Genomic DNA, 23,830 nt, shown 5'->3' with positions numbered 1-23,830 from the left:
ACTGAACGTTCACATGTATTTAGGGCCTTGCGTTCACATGAGAAATACCTCTCAGCATCTGCTTCGTTCCCATGACCATCAGTTCAGTCTTTGCTTCGTTCACTTTCATACGGTGTGCGCAGAACCAGTTAAACATCGATTGGAGAGCTGTCTCGAGCCGGTTTATAAGTAACGGGAGGTCATGCTTTTTGCCAGTTGTCCAAATCTGGGTATCATCGGCGAACTGAACTATTTTTACATTATCGGGCACATGGAGACAGAGGTCGTTCGCGAAAATACACCAGAGTATGCAACTTAACGATCCGCCCTGATATACACCGATTGAGTTCGATCTCACGGACGATCGCACCAGCTGGCCCTCGTGACTTCTGACCTGGACCTGCTGTGTATGACCTCGGAGGTAGTCGTCAAGCCAGAAGGGATCGATACCATACACCGACAGCTTGTCGATCAGAAAATCGTGCGGCACCATGTCAAAACACTTGGACAAGTCCACCATTGCCCAGAGGGCAATCTCACTACTGTCCATCGCGCGCGCGATCTTGGTGATGGCAGGGAGAATGGAGATGGGCCGAGTGCGAGACGGGTCAGATGCAGTGAACTTCCCCTTGGGTATCGGGGTTATGATGGCATGTTTCCATGATGCTGGTACTCTGCCAGTCTCAAGGCTGGCATTCACCACATCCAGCACGATATGTCCAAGTCCATGGAAGTAGTCCTTTATCATGTTGACGCTGAGCCCGTCACTGCACTCTGCCCCAGATGGTTTCAGTCCCTGCACTATCGCCCACAGGGTCTCCATGCTAATCGGCTGAACTCTGAGCCCGTCAGCACAGACCCGGGGCAAACGCACATCGACTGGTCCGGCCGGTGCAGGAACAGCGGCGGCCAGGTCTGGCGCTATCGAGACGTAGTAGTCGTTTAAGGCGTCAGCCGTGATGCCGCTGATTGGAGACGAGCTCTTGTTGGAGCCAATCATAGGCCGGAGCACTCTCCACATGCTACCGTTTGCTGGGGGGGGGGGGGCGTTAGACGCCCCCAGCCGATAACTCGAGAACCAATAGGCGCAGCGAAACGCACGAGGCGGCAAACAAAAGAACGCGACGAGACGCTTCAGATGAATGACACCATGTAAAACATGTGTCACAGGCTGCGAATATCAGTTTTGATTTTCGGGGATATGTGCCTACCCGGTTGACCTGACCTTGACCCTGACCTATGATTGACTGACCCCTACATGGAGCTGACACTCTTGTAGGCCTTATATGATGGATTGTGCACCGTTTTGACAGAGTTTATGACGAGAGGCGCCCATTGCGAAGTCCTGAAGTCCATGCTGCTGAAAGCTCGATTTCAGGTGTTTGACCTGACCTTGACCCGACCTGTGACCTCAAAATTCAACTTTAAAGTACTCATCTGAAGCGTCTCGTCGCGTTCTTTTGTTTGCCGCCTCGTGCGTTTCGCTGCGCCTATTGGTTCTCGAGTTATCGGCTGGGGGCGTCTAACGCCCCCCCCCCCCCAGCAAACGGTGGGTGGCGAAATACCCCAGCAACTGCCGGGTTAAATTGTGGTTTTTCTGTATTTCTCATCTAATGCCAAATTTCTTTCAAAAATTTCCAAAATTTTCAAAAAACCCTATCCATGGAATTAGTTGTTAAATTCCACATCAGCTCAAGCAAAAATTGATCAAAAATATCAAACGGTGTTTGTTTTACAGCACTTTTACTAAGCCACTGCCGTACTGTCTCAAATAGCCCCACTGTCTCAAATAGCCCCACTTTACGGTAATCATTTGCGCCCCAAAGCGGCCTGGCGCACCTACAGCTGGGCACCCACGTCCCACAATCATTTTAGGAAAATTACACCCCTGGACTAATAGGTAGGGTAATTGGGTGCATTTGCTGCGTTTCATAAAGGAAATAGTTCACTTTTTAACATGGGTTTTGAACTGGAATAGCAGTTCCGTAGCTTGGGCTGAGACGAGCATAAATCAGGAGCTTTTACAGCCCAACGATCACCCTAGGCAAAGATATTCTATTTCTCGTCCCGAAAAAGGTGTCTTGCGTTGAGGATGTGTGCCTTGCATATATTTCCATCCAGTATGAAAAGAGCATGGGTCCCGAAAATTCTTCAGAAACTAGAGAAATTATCTACGAGAACTCGAGAAATTCTCGTACTGATCAATTAGGACGGGTGCGGTTATTTTTTCTCATCTTAGTTTGCTATTTTGGCGCGATTTTGACAATTCCTGGCGCATTCCACTTATTTACTTTAGCGGCCATAGGGCAATGGTTTACCAACGGGAGATTGAGATGTGATGAATTGCGGCAGCAATAGTTTAGTATTCTATGACCGTGCAATAGTTGAAATATAAGGAAGAAGTGAAGCAAGATACCTATTATTTTTATAATGACAGAAGGAACGTGGAAGAAAAACATTTTGTGCAGCATGTGAAAACAAGGAAATAGAATGAAAGAAGGGCTGCTTCTTTTCATGCTCCCAAAACCAGCCATCTCATCATCATCAATCATAGCATGGTAATGATAGTTAAAGTTTATGTTAAAAAAAGAATAGAAGGAGCTGCTGCAAAGGTCTTTGTGATGCCTCAAATCTGTTAAGTCAAGTCAGGCATGCTCTTACAGACTGAACGTTCAAGTTACGAGACCCCATCATACTCCAGTGGCTGCATGGTGCTTGAGCTTGTCGAATACTTAAATGTTTTGCTCAGAAATTGTTTGCTTTATTGGTTTCTTGAGTTTCACCAGATAAAGATACAAGGTTGGCTGATTTGATGTTAGTTATCCATATTAAAGTGCACTGTTTGTGACAAGATTATGGAAATTGTAACCTCAATAATGTAATTTCATGCTGTCAAAGCTATGATATGTTGCCTTGAGTTTGAAATCAGGCAAACATGGATTGAAGCTGTTTTCTTAAAAAAAACTGCTTTTTAGTAACTTTCACCCCATAATTTGTATTTATTCAATCTCAGAATGGGAGCAAGGGTGAATCACAATTATCTTTTGGGAAATGCTCTACAAAACTGCATTGCTTTTATTTCTGTGGCATAATTTTGTACCTAATTCAAAGACTTTCTCTGGTGTAGTTTGTAAGATTGTTTGAACTTCTACTTTCTGACCTGTTTGGTGCCAATAAATCCTGCAACCTATTTGGCTTATTTACCCATCTCTCTTGCCATTCCTACATATTTCATGTCAGTCTATTGCATAAATATTGTGTAGTTAACATACTTCATGATATACAAATGAATGGTACCTATAGAAGCTCGATGTGGGTAAATGAGAACCAATGAACCTATGTTTTTTTACAATGGCATAAAGTCCTCTTGTCACGGCCATGGATATCACAGAAGATTTTGCTGAACTACGCAAGAGAATCCTGTGGAAGGAAATGTTTTGCATGATTTAGCTTAACAGCATACATTTTATTTTCCCAGTTGCATTGGAGCTCTGCTGGAGTTTGCTGATGACAGGATGCTGAAGGGCTGAAGCTGGTAGCTCTGGCAGGAGTACAAGTGTCCACCAGCTCAAGATCCGACGCCGCCGCGTCGCCGCCGTGCGGCACTCCGCGGAGACGGGGACGGTGGTCATGGTTGAAGACACCGCATTTCCCGCCTGGACTGTCCGGTCGGAGACTGGTAATCCCTCCGGTGAGCCGCACACCGTGGAGCTACTGCACCGCGCGTGTCCACCCGCAGCGCAGTGCCAGCAACGGTGCCGTGAGTGCGACATCTGCGTGCATATGACGCAGTGCGACTGTCACGACTCGCGGCTCAGTGTTCTGTCAGTGTGACAGTGCGGCTCGCGCTCGTTTTAGCGTGGTGCTCTGTTGTATATAACCACCTTGATGGAGACCTATGTGCTGCCGCTTGAGTTTCAATCATAGGCGGTCCCAGGGGGGGGCCACGGGGGCCATGGCCCCCCCTTTGGTGCTGAAAGGTGGGGCCATACTATCTTTTGGCCCCACCTTTCAGATCGAACAAAAGTCCTGGAAAGCTTTTTGTATGTTTCATTTTCTTTCTTGCGCCATCAAAGGACGTAAATTTTACTCATGAGTGGGCTCAGCTTCGCATTCTGTCAATTTGGCGGTCAGCGTCGCTGGCACCGGTTCACGAGTAAGGCCGGATCTTATATGGAATATCAGCGTGGGTTTACTTGAGGCTCTCGTAGGCCCAGCAATGGCTGGCATGAGACCCTCTTCGGCCGTGGAGGGTGGGCCCTGCCAAATGAGCGTGGCTCTACGACACTAAAGTAAGACCTCATGGGTTGGTGCGGTGCACCTCAGAAGCCCGGTGGTGACGCCGTATGCCGGCTTGGTCTTAAGGATTAGCGTGGGACCTCCGGGGCCTGCATAGAGTTTGCATGAGCTAGTATGCAATCTCAGAGGCCTGTGTGTAATGTGTACACAGTGGCGGTCGCGTGGGGGGGGGGGACATCAGGGCCATGCCCCCCCAAAGGCCAATAAAGGGGCCACCATATCATGTGCCCCCCCCCCCCCTCAGACAACCGATGGGCCTCCATAGGTGTATGGGGCCCTGGCCCTTATTCGATCGTCACGAGGCTCAAAAACCCACTCCAAGCTATTAATATAGCTCCCACACCGGTCTTTGAGCGTCCTACACTGACCTCTTAGGGAACTTCAGTGGCGGTCAAGCACCCACGTTGGCCGCTAAGAGCCCACATCGACCTCTTAAGCCCCACATCTGGCCTATGAGGGCCCCTAACCGGCCTCAGGGACCCCAACCGGCGTCTGAGCGTCTCACATCGGTCTCTGGTGGCCTTATTTCTGTCTCTGGTGTCCTAAGACGAACCTTTAGGTGCCAATGAGGGCCCCGCACTGGCTGCTAAAGACCCGATGCCGGCCTCTAAGGCCTGCATTGGCCTCTGAGGAGGGCCCATCTTGGCCTTTGAGGGCCCTCTGCTGGCCTCTGGGGTCCAACGACGGCTCATGCCGGTCTTTTGGAGCCCCACGCTGACATCTGAGGGCCCCATGTTGGCCTGTAATGAGTAAGGACCAACATTAGCCTCTGAGAGCCCAATTCGGTCTCTGATGGTCTCAAACTATTGGCCTTTGCAGGTTGCAGGCCCTGTACTGGTTTCTGAGGGCCCCAATCTGGCCTCTAAGTGAAAACATACATGGGTGGGCTTCTGAAGATCAGAGGGCTTACGCAGACTCCTGTACAGCCTTACGTTGGTCCTGATCGAGATCACTTTACGTCCTGATGGTCCCGCGTAGATTCCCTCATATTTCGACATCGGGACCCCATGAGCCGTTGTGGGTCTTGGGGCTGGCAGAGACTGATGAAATCCTCAGGGCTCAGGGCCAGTCTTTTCAGCATGAGGACTAGGCAGGTTGAGTGAGCCCCAATAGAGCCGTTACGAAGCCCGCAGGAGTCGCGCGCGGCCCTCAAATGCCAATTTTGAAAGCCAGGAACCTTTGGTCTCCAGAGGTCGGTGTACCTACTCTCTCCCGCCGCCACACAACTACATACGAGTATATGGGTAAATGTCATAGTCTGAAAATGCTCTCTGGGTTTCACATGCTTGTTCAAAGCAAGAGGTAGGTATCTGTACTTTCCGAATTGTTTTATAGTGGTAAGGTCATAAATCCGCGTGCCCGACCTTCCAGTATATGCTACACCGATCCGTCGCCATGGTGCAGTGGCCCGACCGGTGGAAACACCGTGGGACGGGAAATGGAACTGGATGTTTTGCCTTAAATTGTGCTTAAAGATTCCACGCAAGAATGGCATGGATGAAGCATAATTAGTGCCAACTGCGCGGCGCCTCGTGGACGTAAAAATTAGCCGATCACCCCCCCCCCCCCCCCCCCCTCCTCCGGTGACGGATAAATGTTATGTCCCGCGAGTGTGAGTTTGGCCCCCCCTTTTGCTAGCGGCTGCGACCGCCAGTGGTTTCAATATACAGTTTTATGCATCAAACTAGCGTAAGTAAATGGCTGTCAGAGGTCAATTTGAAGCGCAATTAGTACCCATAACCCAGCTGGGTTGAGCGAGTCATGTGACTAGTCCCGATGAACGTACTGTTTCGATGTCGTCAGTCGTAGACTTTTGTAAACCATTTGTTTCGGAGCTCTGTGTTGTGTTGTTCGGGACCGCAGTTGTTTGAGCAGTTTGCTTTATGCGTCGTACGCTGACAGAACGCTGGTCGTACACAAGTCATGTGTTTCCTTTCGCCCCTAATGTGTTACTGCGGTACCTATGCAGTTGTAATGTGTCTCGAGACACTAACTGGTCGCACTTGGTTGTGAAAATGACACTAGCTGCTCGCACTTGGTTTCAAACTGCGCTTGGAAATCGTGCAATTTTATTTACATTTTGCAATGCAATTTTATTGCCGTTACCGTATTGGTAGATAGTGTCAGAAGTTGGCCATTTGATGCGTTGTCACTTGTCAGACGTTGTTGCCTTAGTACTGACGAATTGATGGGCCGCGTTTGTGTTCCTGTTAAGAAACGGATCTCAATATAAGGTGATTCAGAGGTAGGAACCTGAATGCATTCGTTCAGACTTTTCATTTTATAGGGATGCGCTGCTTCATGAGCAAGAACGAGCATGGCTCTGGTTGAGCGAAGCGCAATCGATATTTGTTATCGTGGTTGTAGACTGTGGCCACATTTACATCACTATTCAACTCCACGCACCAGCATTATTTAAACTGCTTGAACCTATACTTCATTTCGCTAAATTTCGGGGTCGTCAACCTACGGTCCGTGGCCGTTACGTTTGGCCAATAACTAGATTTTGTACATATTAACTGGTTCATATAATCACAGCATGATGCCCCGGACAATTTTTATTTGATTCACTGATAATAAATGTGTCCCAGTACCGCACAAACTGAGACTGAAACTGGACGACACGCTTTTCGAGGTTAAGTTCATTATCTTCAGATGTTATGGTATGGTTCGAAGAAAATGGTCAGCATTAGCAGTGCTAATCGGGTATTATGAGCTTTCAGTTATTTCAATATTTGTTTAGGCTATTATTCTTGTGGTATCTCCTGTCAATTTCACGCGGAACATATATCTTATACAATCGCGGTAACTACATATCTTCTGCCAGTTACTGTTATTATCATTGATTCGTAATATTTCGCTACAAGCGTGGCTCGATTCACATTGTTATTATATTGGCATTCAAGATTTAAGAATAAGAATCTTAATAATTCCATCAAAACGCTAATATGCAAGAGAAAGTTATAAAAATTGCAGCAGTTTTGTGAATCAAAAATAGCTGTAAAATAGGCCTGTATAATTTCAACAACAGTGCGCCGAGAAACGTCTAAAAACGCGCAAACAAAAACTAAGATGTAAAAAAATAACTGCACCCATTAGGACATTCAGGGGAACATTATCAGATCGAGCAGATCGCCCAAATGCCGGTGGCTGCGATGCGATAATTTCTCTGTTTCTGAAGAATTTTCGGGACCCATGCTCTTTTCATACTGGATCGCGTGTGCCTTACAGAAACTGAAAAGTTCTTCCTATATCAAAATATAGAAAAAAAAATTTTGTTATAAAAAGGTTTTATTTTCTTTGCTGATTATTTTGAACATAAAAAATCATAAATCGTTGCAAAAAAAAATAATTTCGTGAAAGTGAACTATTTCCTTTAACGGCGCTCTTTTTTGCGCAAACTCTAGCTCAATTAGGGGCGAAACGGCAAGGGGCTTCCAAGTCTTCATCCCCTCCTCACCCCCCCCCCCCCGGCCGGGGCAAATGTAGGAACTAGGAACCCCACAGGTCCTGCTTGCGCCAGGCTTGCCGCCGGCAGGTCGGTTATATGGCCTTGGGCAGGTCCACAGCCCCCTGGTCCGGTCCGGATTGGGATGATATGGGACGGAGACCCCTTACCCAGCGGCTTGGTCCCTTATAAGCTAGAATTTCGCGAAAAACGCCGTGTTGCCCTTGTATTGACGAGAGGAAGCCGATTGATATATAGTGCTCTATATACCGTGCACCCGACATTAATTAAGGTGACAAGGTCGTAGTAGGTCATTGGTTGACCTTCGAGGCCAGGTCGATGACCTAGAGGCAGGGCTGCGGAGTCGATGGATTTTCGGCGACTCTGACTCCGACTCCGACTCCGGCTTTCAAAAACCAGCTCCGACTCCGACTCCGACTCCGGGCAGAATTGTCGACTCCGACCGACTCCAACTCCCGACTCCGACTCCGCAGGCCTAGCAGGGCTGCGGAGTCGACAGGTGTTCGGTGACTCCGACTCCGACTCCGGCTCGGGTTTCTAAAATCGACTCCGACTCCGACTCCGACTCCGGTCTCCGACCGACTCCGACTCCGACTCCGACTCCGACTCCGACTCCGCAGCCCTGCCTAGAGGTCAGGAAATCGGGAGCTACCTACTAGAATTTCGTAGGTAAATTGAGACAGTTACGGTTTTTCAGGGACCGATCTAAATTACGAATTTTATGTACACTGGTTCACGTAATTTCATATAATGTGTGTATTTAGATTTGAAGATCTCTTGCCTGGTTTTTGCTGTCGAATGTTCACATATTTTTGCTTTTATGTCGAAAATACCCCATTGAATAATTTAGCAGTACCTGATTTGACGCTTTAGTCGCCTTTTGTGTTTTTACGATTGTGGCGCGATGCGTTTTGCGGCGGCGGCGGGGGATGCGCGCGCGTCGTGGTAGTTAATTTCAGTGCAATTTAGCCTGTTTATGTTTAACTAGGTTACTTTACTGGTTAGTTCTGGTAAATTGATATTATATCCTCGAATCGGTTGGTGTTTCTTGCGATGAGCTGAACGTCTCAGCCTCGAAAAGGTAAGCTCTTTTGGGCGGTTGATGACCTGTTGTCCTTGAACACTGAATAACTTTCTCTTGTAGGTTTTAAGCTGTTTTGCATCCAGCCTAAATCATTAATGTCTTTTGAAGCATAGTGAAGCTGTGTGCACGTTTCTGTATGATTTTTCTTAAAACTGTGATTAAGTGATGTGCATTCCCTGATGTGCGTCGTATTTGTCTACGCAGTACTGCTATACCCCTTTCAAGTTTTTTGATTTCTTGTCAAAGAATTGCCATATATTTCCCAGAATGAATGTGTAGCTCAGGATTTGATTTATTTTTTCCATTGGTAATTCAAAGTTTCTTGAACTAATGTCATTGTCAGCCAGCTTTAGTAGGTAATCTACATAGAATGCTGAGCTTCATTGCTTTTAGCTGCACGAAGGCATCGTTAGATATGTGAAAAGGTTACAAGTATGCTTAAAAAAAGAAAAGTAAAGTCAATGTTGTTTTTGTTATGCTTGTATATACTAGTGAAAATGGTGTGCTGTTTTCTGAATGTAACAACCATTTATCATTTCATTTTATTTAGCTGTTAATGCTGTTCTTTGAAGTTAGCCTCAATTTTAACTTATCCTAATAAAGCTATGTCTGTTTTGTTTCTCTTTTTGTTGTTTTGTAGTTTGCAAGTAGCTAGAAATGTGCACTAAATCTTGCATGCTTAAGAAAAACAACATGCACAGCACATATGAATTGTCAAATTCTAACTAGTTTGTCCAACATTTTTTTGGTGCTGATAACCAGGGCTGTGAGTTATCTAATCGCATAGGGCATTGAAAATAATTTGGTAATCCTGTAAATGTGTTTTGAGTTCAGTGTTTTTTTCTAGCAAATTAAACAAAATCATTAACTTTTTAAAAATAACTGGATTTTCAGCTAATTTGTCTAGTTAGCAGCACTTATTAATATTAACCCTTTGGATATGCTTTTCTTACAACTCAATTCTAAAGTGCACCAGTTTTTCTTATACAGCCCTTAGAACCCAAAAATGACTAGGCATACTTCTACTTTTAGACATCAATATTTGATGTTCCTCAAAATAAATGAAAAGGCTCTATTGTGCACCTTAACTCCATTGACTCATATATAAATCCTACATGGGGGTATTTTCAATGGATCGGTTACTCTGTGGAAGTTTCATGAAACTTTTATTAGTCTGTGTACTGTAAAATTCCCTAAATTAAAAATATTTTGGGTCACATAACTTTTTGATGGGTGGGAAAACTACTAGCTGTTATTTACTGGTGCTCTGAATTAGGTAATGTGCTTTGTGCTAGCAGCTACACTTCATACTTTCTTTGTGTCCTCACTATTCCATGTTTAGGTCTGAGACTAACTATCCATAACTATAAGGAGTTCAACTCTGCTATTTCAACATACCTCTCTCATAAAGGCACTGGTTTGCTGCCATTTGCAGCTGCTCATTGTTAAAGGAAAGGGGCCACCTTTAACATGGGGATTGAAAGTGAGATAGCCATCTTGTAGCCCGTGTCCGAAAACCTATCTGTCTACCTCCTTACGGCCGATTTCGGCCTCCATTCGTAGTTATCGGCAATTTCAAAAGAAAATACGCCAGGAATGCGTCCTTATCCCAGGAATGCGTTCTTATCCGACAATACAGCCACCCGCGGCGAGGCTTTGGTTTTTTACCAATCAGCTCCAACCAGCTCAGCTTTAACCAATCAGCTTATCTGACACAATCCGACGAGTCTGTCTTCTGAACGCTGATTGGCTTGAGTGTGACATCATCGCTATGCCATCATACAGTAGGTGCCGTAGAGAGTATCAACATAGCACCAATATGTTAAATAGTTTTACATACTTTTTCGCGAATTGTGCACTTCTGGCACCAGTTTTAAAAAGAAAATGAAAAATAATAATGTCAAAATGAAAAACAACGATATCTTCATATTTCACGAAGGTGGCCCTTTTCCTTTAAGCATTAAATGCTTATATTTCAGCTATGCTGCAGCAGCAGGCCATATTCTCTCTCCTTGCTGACGTTTGCTGTTGTTGTGTGCTTTCAGAGGGGTCCCGCTGCAATGCCTGTGCGCAAGTGTCGCGGCGGCGGCGGCGGCGGCGGCCCTCCGTCCCCTGCGCGGCGCGCCGCCGCCGGCCACCGGCTGCCGGCGCCGCTGCCGGCCGGCCTCACACTGACGGACGTGTCTCAGCAGCGCTGGCGGCTCGGCCGCTCCATCGGCTCCGGCGGCTTCGGCGAGATCTACTCGGCGGCGCGCGACTCGTCCGCAGAGGCCAGCCACGCCATCAAGGTGGAGCCGCACTGGAGCGGGCCGCTCTTCTCCGAGATGCACTGCTACCACCGGGTGGGCCGCGCCGACACGATCGCCGCCTGGCAGCGCGCGCGCCGGCTCCGGCGGCTGGGCATGCCGCGCTTCGTCGGCAGCGGCTCGGTGGAGCACGCCGGCGAGCGGTACCGGTTCATGGTGATGGACCGGTTCGGCTCGGACCTGCAGCGCCTGCTGGACCGGCACGGCGGCCGCTTCCCGTTCGGCACCGCGCTCACCATCGGACTCCAGGTGGTAAGTAGCGCGGGTCGCGGCGGCAGCCGGGAGATAGTGCGTGCTGGACCGATGAGATGTCAGGACAGCATCGTATTGGATAGCGATTTTGATATCTTTGTGAGTTTTCATACCTTTGTGAGTTTTCACACGTATTATATTCGGCTTCAGATAAATCCATCTATTCATCCACCATCCCAGTGGCTGTCCTTGCAGGATAGTCTAGCAGTTCTCGGTTTCCATGGGCACATACTGATCTAAATCCCCATAAACCCTAACAAGTAGGCAGCTCATTGTACCTCGTGAGGATGGTTGTGCTCTAATCACCATTTCATCTGACACAGACTGTGTGCTGTTTCAGCTGGACACATTAGAGTATATTCACAGCCGGGAGTATATCCACGCCGATATTAAAGCTCAGAACCTTCTGCTGGGCTACAAAAGAGGCACCGAAAACCAGGTAAGGTTTTTATTTCCGGGTGTTGGAATTACTTCGTATGCTCGGTTCACTGCTCGTGGCCTCTGGGTGTCTTGACCACGTGTAGGACCACCAGTTTGGACAGTCTAATGTGTCTGTTGTGCTGCTGCTGCTTGGAAGCATCAGTAGCGGCAACCTTCTGTCAAAAGAGAAAATGTAATATTTCGTTGCGCGTCTTACCTTTGAGACCCATCTTATGTGTGTAAATTGATGTGCTGAATGCTGATCGGTGTTTTAAACTGGCGTCACTCGCCTCCGCCGCCGCAGGTCTACCTTGTGGACTTTGGCCTGGCGTGTCGCTACTCCCTGAACGGCCGCCACAAGCCGTACGGCTCCGACCTGCGCAAGGCGCACGACGGTACCATTGAGTTCACCAGCCGGGACGCGCACATCGGGGCGCACTCGCGGCGCGGCGACCTGGAGATCCTGGGCTACAACCTGCTCCAATGGACGGCCGGCCGGCTGCCCTGGCAGCACCTGCTGCATGACGCCGACCTGGTGGCTGCCGAGAAGAACCGCCACATGCGCCACATACCCGGCCTCGTGTACGCCTGCTACGGCGACTCGCCGCCGCCTGAGGCCGGTGAGTGCGGTGCTGAGAGAGTAGGGTCATCGGTGGACGGCCTCGGTTGGATTCTATGTCGCTCACAGTGGCTGGGATGAAGGGGGTCAAGTAGATTTTAGTTTTGCGTTTTGTGGGATAGTGTGAAGAAGAAAGTGTTGCTTGAGTTATGTCGTTGATCATGGTTGATCGACATGGTCGAAGGACGATGGTGTCGAGTCGAGCAGCGCTGGCCGTCTAGGCTTAGCGGCTGCGAGAGGACTTCGGCCGTCCGTCCTGCTCCACCTGATCAGTTTGCAATGCGTAGTGGCCCATTGTTCTAATATCTCCCCTCTCCGTCCACAGAGGTGCTGGCGCAGTACATGCAGATGGTCTCGGTGCTGGGGTTCGACACGGCGCCCGACTACGACGCGCTGCGGGACGTTCTGAGGGCCGGCGCCGGCCCGTCGGGCGCCGGTTGTGCCCGCCTCGAGTTCTCCTGCGCTGCCGCTGCCGCCGCCGCCGCCAAAGCGGTAAGTGGGGCTGTGTGCGGGTCGGTTGTCGCCGCCGCTCGCGCCGCTCCCTCCGCCCTGTCCGTGACCGGTGGCCAGTTGCAGGGACCGGCTGGCCCGCGGTGGAGGAGGCGTGCTGCCGAGAGCGACCCTCGGCCGACCGCCGGGCGCCGCGGCGCGGTGCACGCTGCCGCCACCGGAGACCGAGCTGTGCTGCGAGACCGCCGGCACCCGTGGCGGACCACAAACGGTGGCCGGAGTGGCGGGCGGCGTCACTGCGAGCAGCGCTGGCCGACTCGGTGATCAACTGCGAGAGGACCCCGGCCGCCAGCCGTGCCTCAGCCGACTACCGCTGCCGACGGACGCTTGTAAACCATCTGGCTTTCAGGTTCCAACGGAAGGGGGTTTGCTTTATTTTGTGATATTTCGCTGTGATAGTCTGGTGACTGGGTGAATATGATTGTCACTAACATGTGAGCTCTGAGAATACATGCCGTTTGCGAGGCGTGTCGTTTTGTTGGGGACAGCTGGACCAAGCATGAACGCCGGAGCAGCGGTCAGTGGCTGTAGCTGCCGCCGGGGATACTCAGCACTACCGCCGAGCTGCCAGCGAGACGCGCCGCGCGCCGGTGCGCCGCAGGCAGGGTCTGACCGTCCGGCTCGGTGTGGCGTGTTGCAGGACGCCGCGCCCCGCTCGTGCTCCTGCTGGTGCTGCCGCCGCCGGGCAGCGCCGGTGAGTGCGTCGCCGTCCGCTCGGACCGGCGCCCTGACGGTGAGTGCCGCCCGCCGCGCGCCGCCGCCGCCCCCGCCCGCACGCCGCGCCGCCACCGCCGTGTCTGACCGGTCGCCCCCGCCCCCGCCCTCAGGCCGCCGCCACTGCCAGCCGCCGCCGCCCGCGCTCACGCTCAACGGGCCGCCGCCAGCTGCCGGCCGCCAAACGGCGCCGCACCGGCCCGGCCAGCCGCGCCAGCAGGTCAGTAGAGATGGACGGGGAACGGGGTGCTGCCGGGAAAATAGCCAGGACTCTTCTTTCATAAAATTGTGCATTGTGTCGCTATTATATTCAAATATCAGAGTATTGCTAATCGCTGATTCAAGTGTTCGTTTTCGAATCCCAAGCCATGCAAAAGCCCCCCTTTGTGTCTATTCGCATTCTCCCTTGAGCTGGCCTTTAACCTGCGTGTTTTCCCGATCAGCGGCAGCGGTCAGGAGAACAGTCTGGGCCGCGCGCAGCGGCGGCCGGGCGGGCGGCGCGGCCGGCCCCCGCTCCGGCTGGTCACCGACAATGGCGGCCCGCCACCGCCGCCGCCCCCTCCTCCGCCGCCACCCGACGAGTCGCCGGTGACGACGCCCTCGCTGCGCTCCGACGGCAAACTGCGTGATTTCGACTGGCAGCACTTCAACAAGATGGTGGAGGAGGCGGGCCGTCGCCGCACCGCCGCTCAGGTGGGTGTCTACTTGGTCGGCGGTCACACGTTTAGTGTACCTTGCCGTGCGCCACGTCTTTCTGAATCATGCTTCTATAACGCACGAAGCGTTTGCTGTGCGTGTTTCTGCCGTAGCTTCTGAGTAAAATGATAGCATCCGAAGGTTCGCCGTTGAGGCGTACTTATGCTAGCGCCGGGTTTTTGTTTCACCCTCGGCTCTGCAGTTGGCACGCATCTATGTAGGCCAGGTTGTGATGCCACAGTGCACTGACGCGTGCCAGTCTCGGACCAATCAGTCTGATTTGATACAGTACAACTGGCTTTTTTATTATGTTGCTGTGGGTCGCCTCCAGTCCCTCCATCCCATCCATGAAGAGGGACTGACCTATTTACCCTTACTCCCTTCCTCGTCAGCGGCCGGCCGACGAGGGTGACGGTGCCGGCGGCGACACCTCCCCGGAGCCGGCACCCATCGTCTACGAGAGCCTGACGCCGGCCATGCGAGAGGTGCTGGCCAAGCGGCAGCAGCGCTCCCCGGAGAAGGGCGGCAGGAAACGCAGTAGAACGGTCAGGTGAGCATTTCATTGGTTTGTGTTATCGTCGTGAATTATCTAACGTCGTGAGCTAAGATTTTCAGTGGTTTCACTTGGTAAAAATTGTTCAAAGTATAAATTATGATTTAATTGTTCTGGTGACTGGCGGAGTAAAAATTGTTCCAAGTATAAATTATTGTTGAAGTGTTCTGGTGACTGATTAAGGATCCAGCTGTGCGTTGTTTTGCCGCTGCACAGCGGGAGCAGCAGTACGCTGACGTTCCGCTCCTGTGCCCCGTTGTGTGTTGCAGTCAGAGCTGCCCGGAGTGGACGGGCGTCGGCTCCCCAGTGACGCCTGCCATGGCCGCTGTGATGCTCATCCGCGCCCGTCGGCTGGCGGCGGCGGCCCAGGAGTCGGCCGCCGCGCGCCGGCTCGGCAAGGCGTCCGGTGGCCGCCAGCGGCGCGTGGCCGGTCTGCTGTGCACGCCCGAGCCGCGGCCGACGCTGCGCGCCAGCCGCCGGCTGCGGGCGCTCCAGTGCAGCCCGCGAGCGGTCTGAGCGGCGCAGCGGCGACGGACGGCGGCGCAGAGTCCAGAGATTACAGAGGTTTATCGACTGGCGCCGACAGACAGTGCGACCGAGCTGGCCGCGCGCGGTGGCGGTCCCTCTAGTGTTACAACGCGTCGACGAAGTGTCTATCCGTGATTTAATTGTGCGACTCCTCAAATGTGTCCGGAATTGACGCAGTATCTGCGCGGATAGCGGTGCGCTCCGTGCTGCTGCGGTGACTGGCGAGATGTGCGCTGGGCGGTACAGCGCTTCTGGTCGACGGAGGACCAGCCGCGAGCTGGCAAGAGTCGCGCCACCGCTGGCGTCACAGTCAAAGCGGAATGGCGTTGGTGTGTGCAATTTATGTTGGGGCGGCCGCCATTTCAGTGAGTGGCATCGAACGAAATCATGAACTTACGGCTCAGGAGCTGGTGATTGACGTATTTGCGGCATGCGGCCTGCGCTCGTGCGCCAGTGCCGGCCCATGCCGCAGCCGGAGGAGGCGACTGCCGGTCAGCTCTTCCGTCGCGGCGCGCGGTTTATCGGTTCGTTATAACCGGCGTAATTCCCCGGTTGTTTATTTTTTCAATGGTGCACGTGCGGCCAGAGTGAATCGTGGAGAGCTCCAGAGTTTTCCGGGAGTGCGGATATCCTTCCACTCTCTTCTGTTCTGTGATAGTTTATTTCATAGTTGTGTATAATAAACTTTACTCAAATGAAATAAATGTTCTTTACGACACTGATGCGATGGGATACACGCAGGCTATAAAGCCTCTTCGCAGGGGCGGTCACAGCGCATCCAAGGCGGACTCGCATGGGGGGGGGGGGGCGTTACATCGACGCTTGACCACACCTTACACATGGTATGACACGAATACATAAAATAAGCCATTCCATTGACGGAAAAAAGCATTCGGTTACATTTCTTGAAAGAGACATCGCCGTTTTCACCATTCCGTTGGTTTCACAAGTCCACACGCTGGCGACGAAAGAGCCAGTACTGCGTCTGGGAATGAATAAGGACGAATGTACGCGCATCGCACAGAAAGTTCAACGTGATCACAGACGTCGCCGCTACCTCTGGCCCGTTATTTTCGCCACCATCTGTCCGATACGCTGCTGGCACTGGAGCTCGGAGAGGCCACGCGCCCACTCCGGCATGGCGTCCTCCGGCAGCCGAACCGCCTGCATCGCCCGCCGCACCGCCTCCGTCTGGTCCTCAGACATGTGCCCCGTCCCAGAGGAGCTCTCCTGGTCCCCGGAACGGTCCTTGAGATCGGTGGCATTGCACTCCTTTCTAGCGGAAAGGCGCTTGTGATCGGCAGTAGCGGTGATCTCTTTGGGACCTCCTGCTGCAGCTGTGCGAGCTTGGGTGTCCTGCGAGGGGTCCAGCTTCACCGCAGCTGAACAAGATGTGTGCTCTGACTCTGAGCTTGGTTCAGGGTTGTCATCTGAAGCCTAGTGAAAGGAAACGGTCTTAAAACATTGGACAGCGGATAGCATACATGGCAAAATGGACTGTTAATGAGGTAACATGAGGCAATATATTAATGTGGTTAATGGAATAACAATTACTCTTTCCAGGTGCCCTGTAGGATTAGGCAATTGAACAAGGCAGAAAACAGCTTGTAAATACTTACCTGCTCCTCAGAGTTCTCTTCAGGCCACTGTATTGTCATGAATATTCTGTGGTGCTGGTTGTCATTGTCTACCTCAGAATCATCACTGCTGCTATCCTATGGAGTGTGAAACAAGCAAAGCAGGTTATTTAGGGCAGTCATTCATTGACAGTGCAGGCATATATCTGCATTTTGCCTCACCTATAGCATTATTGACAGTCCAACATCAAACTTTCTCATAAGTTTTTTTAGTTTAATGTTTACCTGGTAGCATCCACATAGCATTCCAATGCAGACTGTATGGCTACGCACAAGCACACCACCGACAAGACAAATCACTTTCACCCAAATATCTGCTTGCCACTTACTGAGGATTCACTACAAGCATCTTGATCATCAACTGGATGAGATGACAGTGGTCGGTATCCATCTAAAGCTGCCTCATCTTGCCTTCTTGTATCTTCATTTTCAAAATCATTTAATTTGTTCTGAGCATGTGGAGGCTCCGGAGGCATAGTTTACAAATTCAAAATATAGCTACCACGGCACCTACTCGATAGCCAATGGGTCATGGAATGGAAGGAATGATGACGTGCTGCTTTGACGATCGGAATGGAAAAGTTTTCAAACTGACATGGACAAAGTGTGATATTCTGCAAGTGCAATAAGTAAATTACAAATGCTCAAACAAAACACCGTAGGCATATAGAAACCTAAGATTCTTACAGATAAACAAGGCCCGCAACGCCCTAAATATAGAAGACTAGCTCAAAACGTGCGTCAGATAATTATAGTTGTTGTACTTGATGCTGTTTTGGGTTAGGCGGTTACAGGCGGTTATGCAGATTATTAGATAGATAGATAGATAAGCTTTATTTCAGACTCTGGGTCCATACTCTACTGATGATTTCAGCCAGTGCAGTGGCAAGACAACCAAATGTCACACAAACAATCATTCGGGCCTGTTTCAGCACTCGCGCAGAGCACAGCACCAGTCTAATTCTAAGTCAATAGGTTTCGCAAATGCTGCCATAGACTTCCGAAACAGGATAGCTACACCACCAGACGGATGACCAGTGCATATACCATCTCTAAAATCTACTGTTGCACAACCAAAACCATAAAATTCTTCATGAAGACTATTCAGGTGACCTAGCTCCTGCTTTGAATACCACGTTTCTTGAACACATGCTATGTCCGCGCACTCTAATACATCAACATCAGGGCGTAACGATAGGCTTTTACTAGTTTTTGGGAGACCTCGAACATTGAAACTAGCCAATCTCATGCGGAAGAGGAGCTTGGGCTGATGGTGGCCCGGTTTTGAGCGTTTGTGATCGGCCCACGCCACCTTCTCACATAGGTGTTCTCGGGCCATAAGTCTGGCTGTATTAGCATGTTTGGCTCCTCGCATCTGCAGCTGACACGAAATGACCTGTAAGTGTCATATCGAGTTTGAACGCTCTCAACTCTAACATCACTATCTGCGCCCAGCTTTCCTATCAGGAAAGTTTTGACCATCTCAGGGGACACAGACGTGTGGAATCTAGACACAAAAATGTGCGCTCTCCTATGGGACCTACTGTCCACTGTTAACAGTCCAGTGTTTTTCGCCGCGCCAGTTACGCTCCCGGAGGATTCGTTGGTTGCCCTCCCCACAGCTGTGGAAGGACTAGCGCTGGGTGACGCTGCAGTCTCATTTTTAGTCACAGGAACCGGTTTTAGCTTACCGTTTACACGTCTCATCGTCAACCAGTCCTCCTCCTCCTCCCGCTTAGCTGTAGATGACACGACATCTGCATATGAAGTAGCTCCCCTTCTCACTTCAGCTTTATCACTAGGAGAACTGTCGTTGGAGCTGTTCGAAGCGTTGCGCGAGTCATGGGCAGCGACCGTTGCTAGCTGACTCTCGGAAACAGCAGCAGCAGCTCTTGCAGTAGCTGTATGCGCTGAAGTGATGTCAGTCGCAGCAGTCGAAATCGAAGAAGTCGAGGTCGAAGTCGTAGCTTCTGAAGTAGAGGCTACTGTGACGACAGGAGCAGACATTGCACCAGCAACGTCATGGTCAGTCACAGCAGTCTTACTCTGGTTGCTCACGATCTGATCAGTCTGGAGCTTGACCTGGCCTATTAGAGGGCCTTGGTGAGATTCGTCAGATTCAACCTTACCTTACCTTACCTTACCTTATCGGTTATCGGGTAATAAGGCCACTAGGCCTGGAGGTCCCGCTCCCATCGAGCGTGTGTGACAGGTAAAGGCGAGGCTCTTAATGGTAGGGATTCGGGATGTCGTACATCTTGTTCGCCCAGTGTCGGTCCAGTCGTGCCTTGAACTGAACAACCGATGTGGCAGACACTACTGTGGACGGCAGGGCGTTCCAGTCGTTGACCACTCTTGTGCTGAGGGCGTTTCTTCGTGTCAGGGTGTTCGCTCTGGGCTTGAGCAGTTTCCACTGGTGGCCTCTTGTTTGGTTGGAGGTGCTCTTGTGCAGGAACCGTTCGGGTTCCACTGCCATCTCGCCGTGCAGCAGCTGAAAGACGGTGATCATATCGCCTCTGCGTCGTCGGTAGTACAGCGAGGGGAGGCGAAGATGACGTAGTCGGTCCGGGTACGGGAGATGCCGGATGCTCAGAACCATCCGGGTTGCCCTGCGCTGCACCCGCTCCAGTTTTGCCTGGTCAACTCTGCCAAAGGGTCCCCAGATCAGGTTCCCATACTCCAGAAAAGGTCGGACCATGGACTTGTAGAGCAGAGGGAGAGTGACCTCATTGATGGTAGCGAAGGAGCGCTTCACGACAGCCAGCATCTGGGAGGCTTTCGCGATGGCAGCCGCTGTTTGCTGGTGAAACTTCAGGTCTTCGTCGATGATGATGCCCAGGTCCTTTTCCTCCGTAACTCCCTCGATGGCAGAGTCGTTCAGTCGGTAGGTTCTCCCAGGGTTGAGTCTGCCAATGTGCATCACTTTGCATTTTGAAGCATTGAAGGGCAGCAGCCACTTGCTCGACCAGCGGACGAGGGCGTCGATGTCGGCTTGGAACTCGGCGGAGTTTCCAGTCACGTGGCGGTACAATTTGGTATCGTCGGCGAAGAGCTTGATGCAGCCGGAGACCTGACCAGGCATGTCATTCACAAATATATTAAACAAGATCGGCCCGAGCACAGATCCCTGGGGGATTCCGCTGGTCACCGGAGTCCAGTCGGACTTCGCACCTCCGACGACCACCCTCTGTCGGCGATCGAGCAGGAAGGCGGCGATCCAAACCAGCAGTTTTCCCCTGATGCCATAGCCATGTAGTTTCGTGATGAGACGTTGGTGCGGGACAGAATCAAAGGCCTTGGAGAAGTCCAGGTATGCGACATCGATCGGTTCCCCGGCCTCCACAGCAGCGCTCCAGTCCTCCATCACCTCAAGCAGCTGGGTCGAGCAGGATCTCTTCGGGAGAAACCCATGTTGTGCCTTGTGGAGGAGCCCTGCATCAGAAAAGTGCTGAAGGAGGCGGTCGCGAATGATGGATTCCATAACTTTCGATGGGACCGAGGTGAGACTGACTGGCCGGTAGCTCTCTGGTCTCTGGCGGTTCCCCTTCTTGTAGATGGGAGTAATCTCACCTGTCTTCCAGTCTGGTGGCAGTATACCAGAGTCAAGAGACTTCCTGAACAGGACACTGAGTGGAAGGCAAACCATCGAGGCAGCTTCGCGAAGTACCCTGGGGTGCACGGCGTCTGGGCCCGGGGCACTGTTAGGCCTTAGAGCGAGCAGTTTTGCCTTTACCTCCTCAGCAGACACTTCAATGTCTTGCAGCATGGGTCCCTGGAAACCTAAGTCAAAGTGAGGGCAGGAATGGTCAACTGGCGTAAATATGCTGCTGAAGTACCTGCTCAGCAGATCCGATTTTTCTTGGTTGTCGGATGTCAGGGTCCCGTTTACGTCCCGGAGTTCCTCGATTCTGCTTCTGGTTTTCAGCCTTGAGTTCGAGTATCTCCAGAACGCTTTTGGGTTTTGCTTCAGCTGTTCAACTAACTTGGTTTCGTATTCTTTTCTGAGATACCTTGTGAACTTTCTGAGCCTGTTTCTGCATCTCGTAAACCTGGCGTAATCCAGGGCGTCGCCGGATTGACGGTATTTGCTCCACAGCTCCCTCTTTTGCTTTCGTAGCTGCATAGCTGTCCTGTTCAAGTACATGTTCTTTTTCTGTCCGTTCTTCCTCCGTTTCGAGCATCGAGCAACAGCAGCTGATAATTGTTCTTTAAAGGTGGCGTAGGATTCTTCCATGTTCATGTTTGCCAGCTGCGACCAGTTGCACTCCTCCAATTCCTTGGGGAGGCTTCCATAGTCGATGACTACATGGTGAGATGCTTGGTTTAAGTTCCTTGGAGAGTAGCATACCAGAGTAAATCTGAGAATGACGTGGTCACTGCTGCTCAGGCCGGGGAGGTATTCCAGGTTGGAGACCATGCCTTCCTCGTTAGTGAAGACCAAGTCGAGGGTGTTTGGGGTCTCGCCTGGTCGGTATCTTGTTGGGCTTAGTACATGTTGGAACAGGAAACATTCATGAACAGTGTTGATAAATGAGTGAGAACCATGAGAGAGAGGGGCGGATGATGTTCCACTGTCCCAGTTTATCTGCGGCAGGTTCAGGTCACCAACAATCAGGAGATGTGTGAATGGCATGGACCTTGATGATGTGCAAATTAACTGTTCAGCTTCTCTGATGCTCTCCTCAGTGTTTCCTGATGGACTCCTGTAAAGGCATCCGATGAGTAAGCAGTCACTGCCAGCAAGTGCCATCTTGATCCACACATGTTCAACGGAGGACTGGTACTGAATTGTGACTTCGGACACCTTGAGGGTCTCAGCTGTGTACACACAGATCCCTCTCATACCACTGGTACCAAGGTTGGGGGAGCATGGGTCAAAGTTCGTGTAAAGTACATAGCCAGCCAGGCTCAGCAGTGCAGGCGACAGTGGAAGCCGCTGAGCTTTTGGAATCACTTCTGTAATGAGGATGATGTCTGGCTCATCTTGGCAGATAAGCATGGCCATGTCATCTCGTTTGCTTACAAATTGGTCTGCGTTGGTATACAATACCTTAAGCCCTTGCGTTACTCCTCCAGCCGCCTCCCCATTTAGTCATTGAGCTGGTTGTTTGCTGTGATACTGTGTTTTCTTGTTTGTCCCTGAGCCAGCAGCGGCTGACTCTGCTGGGTGAGCATCATTCGAAACATTTGTGGCAGATGTCTCTGTGAAAGCAGCAGCAGGCCTCACTGGTCGGGCATGGCTAGAAACATTTGTAGCTGCTGTTACAGGTGTGATGTTTCCTGGCTGTTCCCGACTGGGCGTGCTCTCACTGATATGGTTGTCTGGGGCAGTTGCACAGTCATTGTTGGCCTGCTCCTTGGGTACCACCTTTTCTTGGCCCAGGCTGTGAAACTATAGGCTGTTCAACCATAGATAATAATCGGCACGGTGACTATAAATAATAATCGGATTCAACCTTTATCTTTATATGTTTTAGGGCCTTGAATTCAACCGATTCAACCAATAAGCAAATCAAAAAGGTCCTTCTTATACATCCTTGCTTCAGAACCATCTTCTGACGTTTAGAGGTATTGAGAAACGCTTCCATAGTTTTCTTTTCAAACGTTTTATTTTGATTTGCTCATTTCAATTATACCATATTATATAAAAGTGAACAGAAAACTGAGAAATTTGATGCAAACTGCACGTTATGCTTATCGTAATACCCGACAAAATGAAAAAGAATCATATATTTAATGACGTCATGTTTTAATTTATCTTTTCACCATTATTTTGAAAAGTTTTTAAGAAGAGGCAAAAGCAGCGCATTCTATTTATAACTTATCTGCTGCTCTTTTCATAAACTTTGTCCATCCTACAATTTGATTCGTCCATTATCTGCCTGCTCTACTACAACAAAGGCATTTGAATGCTAATCACTGCTCATCCCAATCTGCGTGGATCTGCAAGCTCAGTGCTCTTAAACGGCATTGGCTCAGTGTAGTAGGTAGGGACTAGAGAGCAAGGCCATCTGCTAGAGAGTGGTGAAGGCAAGGAAATATGGTATCGGTAACCCTGGCGTCACCGGTAGCGTTTTCGTTCAAGGTTAAGGTTTCCTGTATTAGGCAGCATTAGGCCACCGTGCCAAGCCGAAGCATGCTGTGACGTCACTGGGTAAGAGAACGTACCACGCTATCAGTATCGACTGAGACTCAGATAGACTCAGAACGACTCAGGCAGACTCAAACTGACTCATGCAGACTCAAACTGACTCAGACCGACTCAACCGACTCAAATAGATTCCAATCGAGTCAGATCGACTCAGAACGACCCAAACTGACTCAGACCGACTCAACCGACTCAAATCGATTCCGATCGACTCAGACCGACTCAACCGACTCAAATAGATTCCAATCGACTCAGACCGACTCAGAACGACCCAAACTGACTCAGACCGACTCAACCGACCCAAATCGATTCCGATCGACTCAGACCGACTCAGACCGACTCAGAACGACTCAAACTGACTCAGATCGACTCAAATCGATTCCGATCGACTCAGACAGACTCCGAACGACTAAGGCAGACTCAAACCGACTCAGGCAGACTCAAACTGACTCGACCGACTCAGAACTACTCAAACTGACTCAGACCGACTCAAACTGACTCAGACCGACTCAAACTGACTCAGACCGACTCAACCGACTCAAATCGATTCCGATCGGCTCAGAACGACTCAAACTGACTCAACCGACTCAAATCGATTCCGATCGACGCAGACAGA

At 50.6% G+C, this 23,830-nt stretch overlaps 2 protein-coding genes across 5 annotated transcripts; both read left to right on the top strand.

The window, feature by feature from the left end:
• The first annotated feature begins 8,667 nt into the window (after positions 1–8,667).
• Positions 8,668–13,403, top strand: LOC122369101 (serine/threonine-protein kinase VRK1-like). Of its 4 annotated transcripts, none has more exons than XM_043343530.1 (6): positions 8,668–8,828; positions 10,877–11,389; positions 11,730–11,828; positions 12,114–12,429; positions 12,754–12,920; positions 13,005–13,403. In XM_043343530.1, exons 2-6 carry the CDS (start codon positions 10,892–10,894, stop codon positions 13,200–13,202), a joined length of 1,278 nt encoding a protein of 425 aa, XP_043199465.1. In that variant the 5' UTR covers positions 8,668–8,828; positions 10,877–10,891; the 3' UTR covers positions 13,203–13,403. The 4 variants fall into 4 exon arrangements, with proteins under 4 accessions (XP_043199465.1, XP_043199467.1, XP_043199466.1 ...); XM_043343532.1 differs by having other exon boundaries at positions 12,754–12,787; positions 12,861–13,057; XM_043343531.1 differs by having other exon boundaries at positions 11,024–11,389; positions 12,754–13,403.
• A 34-nt stretch (positions 13,404–13,437) lies between these two features.
• Positions 13,438–16,124, top strand: LOC122369107 (serine/arginine repetitive matrix protein 1-like). The gene is made up of 5 exons (XM_043343541.1): positions 13,438–13,455; positions 13,823–13,872; positions 14,096–14,345; positions 14,741–14,898; positions 15,171–16,124. The coding sequence occupies exons 1-5, from the start codon at positions 13,438–13,440 to the stop codon at positions 15,415–15,417; spliced, it is 723 nt and encodes a 240-aa protein (XP_043199476.1). The 3' UTR covers positions 15,418–16,124.
• Positions 16,125–23,830: the final 7,706 nt, after the last annotated feature.

Source organism: Amphibalanus amphitrite, unplaced genomic scaffold (assembly GCF_019059575.1).
Source record: "Amphibalanus amphitrite isolate SeventyFive unplaced genomic scaffold, NRLGWU_Aamphi_draft 001006F_arrow, whole genome shotgun sequence".
NCBI lineage: Eukaryota > Metazoa > Arthropoda > Thecostraca > Balanomorpha > Balanidae > Amphibalanus > Amphibalanus amphitrite.
Note: the sequence above shows the minus strand (reverse complement) of the source record. Positions and strands in the feature narration are given on the sequence as shown.

Excerpts from the sequence above, each read along its gene's own strand:
- LOC122369101 (XM_043343529.1), top strand. The coding sequence starts at position 10,892 with ATGCCTGTGCGCAAGTGTCGCGGCGGCGGCGGCGGCGGCGGCCCTCCG. Across the intron at positions 11,829-12,113 it reads AAAGAGGCACCGAAAACCAG|GTCTACCTTGTGGACTTTGG; the intron begins GTAAGGTTTTTA and ends CCGCCGCCGCAG. Across the intron at positions 12,430-12,753 it reads CTCGCCGCCGCCTGAGGCCG|AGGTGCTGGCGCAGTACATG; the intron begins GTGAGTGCGGTG and ends CTCCGTCCACAG.
- LOC122369107 (XM_043343541.1), top strand. Across the intron at positions 14,346-14,740 it reads GTCGCCGCACCGCCGCTCAG|CGGCCGGCCGACGAGGGTGA; the intron begins GTGGGTGTCTAC and ends CTTCCTCGTCAG. Across the intron at positions 14,899-15,170 it reads AAACGCAGTAGAACGGTCAG|TCAGAGCTGCCCGGAGTGGA; the intron begins GTGAGCATTTCA and ends TGTGTGTTGCAG.